The following is a 7,271-nucleotide window of genomic DNA, read 5'->3' as shown; positions in this document are numbered from 1 at the left end:
AATAAAGGTTAAATAAAAAAAATAAAAATATGTATTGTTACTGAGAGCAAATGGTTTTATGGATAATGTGGCAGGCAATTTTTCAAACTTTACAAATACATTTTTCTAATATGTTTCTCTGCATTTCTAGGATCTTCTTTGTCACTCTAAAACATACTAATGGTTTAAGCGAATGTATGAATGCAAGTGCAGTTAGGCTTAATTGAGAAATGCATTCAGAGTCTCGGGATTCTGTACTAAGGTAATGATCTGTTGCACATTTTGTCATTAAGCCAATAAATCTCTGTGCTACCAGTCATTAAACTTAAACAGCAAAGTTGTGTGAAGCAGTAAAAGTAAATTTATTTATGGCAGCATACTTTAATATTTATCTATCTATCTCTGATGGATGGACACAGCGAAATGTGAGAATGTTTATGTGAGAATTAATATTAGTAATGTGCCTTTGAAATTTGTTTAATTTCTGCTATTTGTTAGAAAGATTCAAACCTTTTCCAGTCAACTTGCAATTTGACAAGCTTCAAGATTTCAGTCAAAATCATAATGCTATAGCCATCACAGTCAAAAGCAGTCCATTAGGGTATAAGGGTCCCTGGCCTGGTAGATTAATATTCTAGCTGAAGTTTGCAAGTGGTGCTTTTGGTGATGAAGGAGGCTATTTGCTTGTTTAATGCTGTTGATTTGCATGAATCTTTTAGTGACTAAGAAAACTCTGAGCGCTGAGCTCATGCAACACAGATAAAAAAGTAAGTAAATTCCAAAAAGCCCTTGGAACACAAACTTAGTGAATTTGAGCCCAGTGTATCAGAGGTTATCTTTTTCTTGTGTATTCATAACTGTATAATGTGATGTAACTAGTACATTTGAGGATTACAGAAAAATTGCAAGTTTTATGCTGCAAATCCATCTGACTGTAAGGAAATAAAAAATGAATAGCACTATACCGAGGGGCAGCTGAGCCTCTGGCTACAGCCTAGCTTGCGGACAGTGTACTGACAGGTCTGCAATTAATTATAAAACGTATCCATTCCATCAAAAGGTCTGGGGAGTTACTAAGTGATGGGTTTCTGGTAATTAGTAAGTAATGATGGGAAATATTTGATCACATCCTCTATATTGATCCTACAGCGACTTTTCTTCATTTGACTGAAGACTGAATTATGGCTGAAGTGGTAAGAGGGCCAGCAGTGATAGTCTACTCTGTACTCTGTTGTTTTAATACATGTAGGGTAACGATGAGGTCAATAATACATTGTGTTTGGAGAATAGGAAAATTAGACAGTTTCTATAAGATTATCAAGTGCGTTTTGCCAAAATCCCCTGAAAGGTTCAGCTTGTTTGGTGTGTCCAGTGTCCTGGGGTCAAAAGCTGATCAGTTTCCTTGCTTGCATTTTCTGGGAGTAATTAGCTGATTTCCTCGCCCATGTTGAGTGTCTTAAGCCATGAGCTATTATGATGTGTCACCAGTGGAGATTCTTGGGCTGAGAATTTGAACCTGAACCTCCAGTAACATTTTTGTGTCAAAGGTCTTAAGGCTAATGTGTGTATTTGACTACTGATCAGAGTTTGCGTGATGAGGCTATAATGAGCAGGATAGCCTGAGACATGAGGCTCTACTTTAAAAAGCAAAGAAAAGTTTGTGTTATTTAGGAAAATATCAAGATTTACATGTGATTTTAAAATTGTTCTATAATGTGTGTTACTGACTAGCTTTTGGGTTATATTTTGCATTATCTTTTGGTATTTTCATGACCAGGTCATGTGTCTGCTGATCATCAATTACATCCAATCATATCAGCTCCTCTGATCCTCATTAAAAGCGGTGCCCTTACCAGTATGACTTACTAAGACTTTGAGGAAGGATTAAAGTCCAGAGTCAGACTGTCCTCTCCTGAGAAGAAACAAATATTTCAGAAAGTTACAGAGTTGCAGTACAGTAAAATCCACACACTGGTCTCCACTTTAATAATTTATAATTGTGAAGAACGGAGGAGAAGGCTCAGCTGATTCAAAAATCCCATGTGGCCATTCAGGTATAGTTATTTTAGGACGTTCAAGGGAAAACTAGATAGCGATAAAAGGAACGTGAGATCGACTGAGAGAAAACTATTATGTTGTTACTGGGTTTGCAGATGCAGAACGTGAAATGTATCCTTTTCAGCAGTTATGAGTTGCATCTTGACAGTTCAATTTGTTCTGCAAATGGCTTCCAAAAGACAAAATTGTGGGAAAAGGTCTTTTTTTTGGCTCACTCACTAATGATCCTTGTCACTGTCTTAGATGTTGCCGCTTGTGAGATATCTGTTTCTCTAAAGATTTCATAGCAATATTTGCTACCTCTATTTCTCATCAGACCTGTATTTCCAAGCTCCTTCCTTTTCACCTTCAACCCGAGAAACTGTATAGTGAAAACCTCTGTCCTAGATCACATTTAAGTAACAGATTGTCTGTCGAAAAAAGCAAGCTTTTTATCCTTTTCTGTTTCTGTATATTTACCTGAAGTAACTTGAGAAGCTGCATTCTATATCTCTTATAATACAACTTATATTAACCAGTGTATCTTCCAAAAACATAAACGTGTTTCCTTGTGCAGAAGAACAACATAAATAAATGTTTAAATAATGTTTTCACTATTTGAATTCACTTGAGAACCTGAGCCAATAGTAGCTCCTTGAGTTTTATTTTTTATTTCACACCTGTCAGCTGCTATTCATTGAAATTTTGCAAGTACCTCACTAAATACGATTTAACACTGACTGAAATGTTTACTCGGAAGTGTAGAGCTACTCTAAGATTGCAATATTGTGTCGGGTTGTGAGTATATAATATTTGAATTCTTAACAGTGGCACAGCCCATCAGTAACATCCTTATCTATCTAAAATAGGATTAGTCTGCTGTGCTTATTATCAGCCTTTCAGATTTGCTGCATTGAAATTCAATAACGCAGGGTAAGAGATGGGGGTGCTGTCATTTTGGTTACTGGAACAAAAAATACTTTTTGACCACATGAAGTAAATGACTAATTCATACTAATGTTCTGGAATATTTTAAACACCTTTTTTTTAATGAGAAGTAGTAATTTGCATGAAAATGCATTGCTGTTCATGTGTTTGGCAAAAGAACATTTGTGACAGTGTCTTCTGAAGGCTTCTGAGGGAAGCAGTGGGCTTTTGACTGGAAGGTTGATCGATCCTCACCCTGTCAGGATTAATATTCACCATGATGGATTCTCATCCTTTCATGTGTCTGGCCTGTGCATACTATATCCTGAGGGTTAGTCACAAAAACACAAATACAATGTGATCCTACACAAAAGCTCTGAAATAAATACTATATATATATATATATATATATATATATGTGAAGCGTATAGTGTTCAGTTGATATTGTACTCTTTTATATACCTTGATAATTGGAGTTAAAACATTTATTGTCTTTATTTCTAAGCAGGTGACAAGAAGCATTTCACAAAAAGAAATGAAACTAGTGGGCGATTCATGCTTTGTTGTTGTTGCACTGCCTTAACCAAACTGCCTTGACCTGTAGGGTCTGCAAACTGTTAGTTAAATCTGTCAAATCCTTCAAGGGTCTATCATTCTATGCATATCTTCCACCATTTCACTGTGAAAATGCATGTTAAGGCTGATGAATTTAAACAGAGCTCAATCTAAATAGAGCATTATATATATTTTGTGCTGCTTAAAATCTCTATTCCAGCCACTGATCAGTGTAAAAAAGCTTGAGTATGTGTGCATTATCTTCTGACAAATTACTAGAGAAAAAACCCAGTGTGACATTATTATTTTATTAACTCAATGATCATTCATGGATTTATGTTAACTGTAAACAAAGAGAGATAAAAATTGTCTGTTGATTCTTCAAAAAAATAAGATTGCACACAGAAATGCCAGCGTCCTTGATCTGTCAACTTGAGAGCACATTAAGTTATTTTTGCTCATTACTGTAGACATCAGTTGCACTTTATTGTCTGGGAAAGACTTGAGCAACCTTGTAACTGAGGCCACCTCCCTGTGTCCCTCAGAAAATATCTGTACAGTGCCTAGAAAAACTGGTATCCAGAAAGAGTTGTGTTTTCTTGTTCTTGTAGTAGTAGTTCCTTGAAATAGTTTGCCAGAACGGTTACTTTGAATTTGTATTGGAGCAGAAACTAAATGCCTTTCTATTATTCTAACCTGGTTTCAGCTTTCCCTTGCATTTGTGACATATTCTAAGGGCTATGTGAAGATTTTGCTGCAAGGTCTTCTCCAATCTTCTTTTGAGAACATTTAGTTTCAGAATGTTATCAGAAGGTCAATATTTGCTTTCAAAAACATTAATCTTAACATTTTCTTCAGCGTTTTTCTTTTGAAGTGGTGTTTTTAGCTCTTTTGACCACACATAATGAGCTCCATCCACTGACCATAGTGATTTTGTAGATAAAAGTGTGAAAAAAAAGTCATCCATCGATCCTTTTTAATCATTTACCTGTGAAGCGTGATGGTTCAAGAGTGAAGTGTTGATTATTTCAGGGGACTGAGATTGAGTTTTTGTGTCTTTTCTTTCCTCTCTCTCTTACTTCTGTAGGGTGATGACGTCCTGACAGTCATCAAAATGAAAGCACAGTGGCCAGCTTGGCAACCACTTAATGTGTAAGTAATTTATCCTGATTATCATAATGCTCACCACTCATCTCCTACTGACTGCTGCTGGTTTTGCAAGTTTTATCACTGCAAGTCATCTACATTATTTCTCACCATTATAAAAAGTTTCCATCCACCCAGTGGTTTCCAGTAATTCGACTACAGTATATAGTCAACTTGGGGAGTCTTAAAACTTGCTAGAGATCTAATCACACTAATAAACATTAGTGTAGTGTTGACAGACAGATAGGTAGTATTTAAGAAAAGGAGTTGTTAAAACGTTGATTCACAGCCGACCAGTAAGAGATGGAGTCTGGGATTAAAACGGCCTCTCCTTTAAGTGCCAGCTTTAATGTTAAAGTCCCTCATGTACTTGTCTTACCCCTGCAGTAAATTTAAAATAGGCTGGGCTTTAATCATTTTTCAGGCAACTCTGTTGGGACTGTAAGGGGTCCATGTTATATAAGCGCCTCCACCATTTTAATTTGAATATTGTGTTCAAGTCATGGTAAATGAGTCACTTATCTGGAGCCACATAGCAATTCATTCACATGTGTGATACCGTACTGTGGGTTCTAAGGTTTTAAGGCTTAAGGTGTCAGAATATACAGTGAGAACTTAGTATTTTAAGTTGGACCCAAAGCTTGCTGATCAATGAAAACCTAGCTCAAAGGTGGCCTGAAACTGCCAGTACCACACCATGCTCAGAGTGTGTGCATACTTATTTACTCCTAAATTCATAAGAGCCATTTAATCTCTTATTCATGAGAAAAACAAGAAGCTTGTTGGCTCAGCTTGCTCAGAAGAACTTCACTGGTAAAGGCCTGTGCAGTGTTGTTTCCTCAACCACAGGGCCTAAGTGAGGGCCATGCATTTAGTCTCCAAAGGGAAGAACACAGCCAGGAATAGAAGCAATGATATCCACCAGGGCTAATTAGCTCACACTGTGCTGTGTAGGCAACCAATTAATTGTTTCACACAGTGATTGTGTATGGCACATGCAGGAGTGTATCATATCAATTACGTTGGCTTGGAGAAAGAAAATTATGTTTTTTTGATAGATGGCTATGTTGAGTGTGCTTTAAGTATTTAAGTTTACGTTTTACTTAACCAACTAGAAGACGTACCTTGTTAAGTCTCAAAAGAGTCTTTAGAGAGTTCATTAGCTTTACATATGAGCCGCATGAAAAATGTATAAATGCATATTTATTTATATTTATACGTGTAAATATGCATGTTTATGTGTCTCTATTTTTGTGCTTATTTGTGCAGGTGAACATACTGTATATATGTGTATAAGAGGAAAGCAGCAACCATAAAGAATGAGGGAGTGATTAAAAAAAGCTTATTACATTAGTAATTTTTCTACCTCCGTGCCAGCGACAGCCAGAAACATTATGTTTTTCGGATTATCCGTCCTTCCGTACATGTATTTACCAATGCTTGTGAATGCTGTATCTTAGAAACACCTTGAGGGAATTTCTTCAAATGCAGCACAAATGTCCACTTTGACTCATGGATGAAGGTTACTGGGACTTCAGTAAACATGTTTTTGGCCCTAACTTGATTACCGTATTTCCCAACCGGTCGATCTTGACAAACACATTTTTGGTCTCAAGAATTGATAGGGTAATTAAAGTTGAACTGACAAACTTTCAGACAGAAGTTTAATGGATTATAACAATGAAGTTCAATGTGATGTTATAATGTCCTGGAAAAACACCTTTTGTCAGTTTTTCAACACCATAACTCAGGAACAGAAGGGAAATTGAGACCATATTTTACAATTGTTCAGACACTGAATTGGTGACTCTTTTGACTCAAAGGTCAAAAGTCATTGCAAAATCAAAATAGGTTTTTACCCATAATTTAAGAATTAATTTGGCGATTACAACATGCGTTTACACACATGTTGACTGGGACAACACAATAAGTAAAGCACAGTATAGACTTTAATCTTCCATTCTGCCTTTCACTCCAAGTATATTAAATGAGTCTGTACAGACATAGACGTGAACTGCAACTTGACTGTTTGGCAAAGGCATACAATCGCGGGGCGGTGTAGGGACTATGTAGTTAAAAACCAGTATTTGTACTGCAACTGTTTTCTGTAAAATACAAATTTTCAATTTCATTGCCTAGAAAGAGAAAAATGATTGCTGGAACAAAGAGCAAAGCAGCAGAGATATAGGGGGAGAGTAGATGTAGGAGATGAGAAAAGAATAAGGCTGTAGAAGTGACAGCGATTATCACAATATATAGTCGGAAAAAAACATAACCTTGAGTACAGTAAGATTTTATTTTTCAACAAAATAAGGTATTCTAGACAGATCCTTAAGAGAGGACTTGACCATCTGTTTGTATGTTTCAGGCGGGGGCAGATCTAGAAGGGTGGCATGGGGAGGCAGCGGCCACCCCTAAACAATCCCTGGCCACCCCAGCTGTCACCCCAGTTTGGTGTCAAAAGCTGTCAAATTTAACACATTAATTTTAAAAATAACGTGTTGAAAAAAACAGACATCAACACATAATTATGTAATGATCTGTTATGACACCATGTTAGACTAAATGATAAAAAAGAAATGTATTTATTTCTAATGTCACCTTTAGATATTTGTATTCAATGCTTT

At 36.4% G+C, this 7,271-nt stretch overlaps 1 protein-coding gene across 1 annotated transcript in view; it reads left to right on the top strand.

Moving 5' to 3' along the window:
- Positions 1-7,271, top strand: part of spon1a (spondin 1a) — a 58,321-nt gene that overhangs the window by 40,015 nt on the left and 11,035 nt on the right. Inside the window, exon 7 of the mRNA XM_035652060.1 lies at positions 4,586-4,650. Coding sequence (XP_035507953.1) covers positions 4,586-4,650 — 65 coding nt within the window. The remainder of the gene's footprint in view (positions 1-4,585; positions 4,651-7,271) is intronic.

Source organism: Morone saxatilis, unplaced genomic scaffold (assembly GCF_004916995.1).
Source record: "Morone saxatilis isolate NCDOM2014 unplaced genomic scaffold, NCSU_SB_2.0 Contig11, whole genome shotgun sequence".
Taxonomy (NCBI): domain Eukaryota; kingdom Metazoa; phylum Chordata; class Actinopteri; family Moronidae; genus Morone; species Morone saxatilis.
The sequence above is the reverse complement of the archived record's forward strand: the minus strand, read 5'-3'. Positions and strand labels throughout refer to the sequence as shown.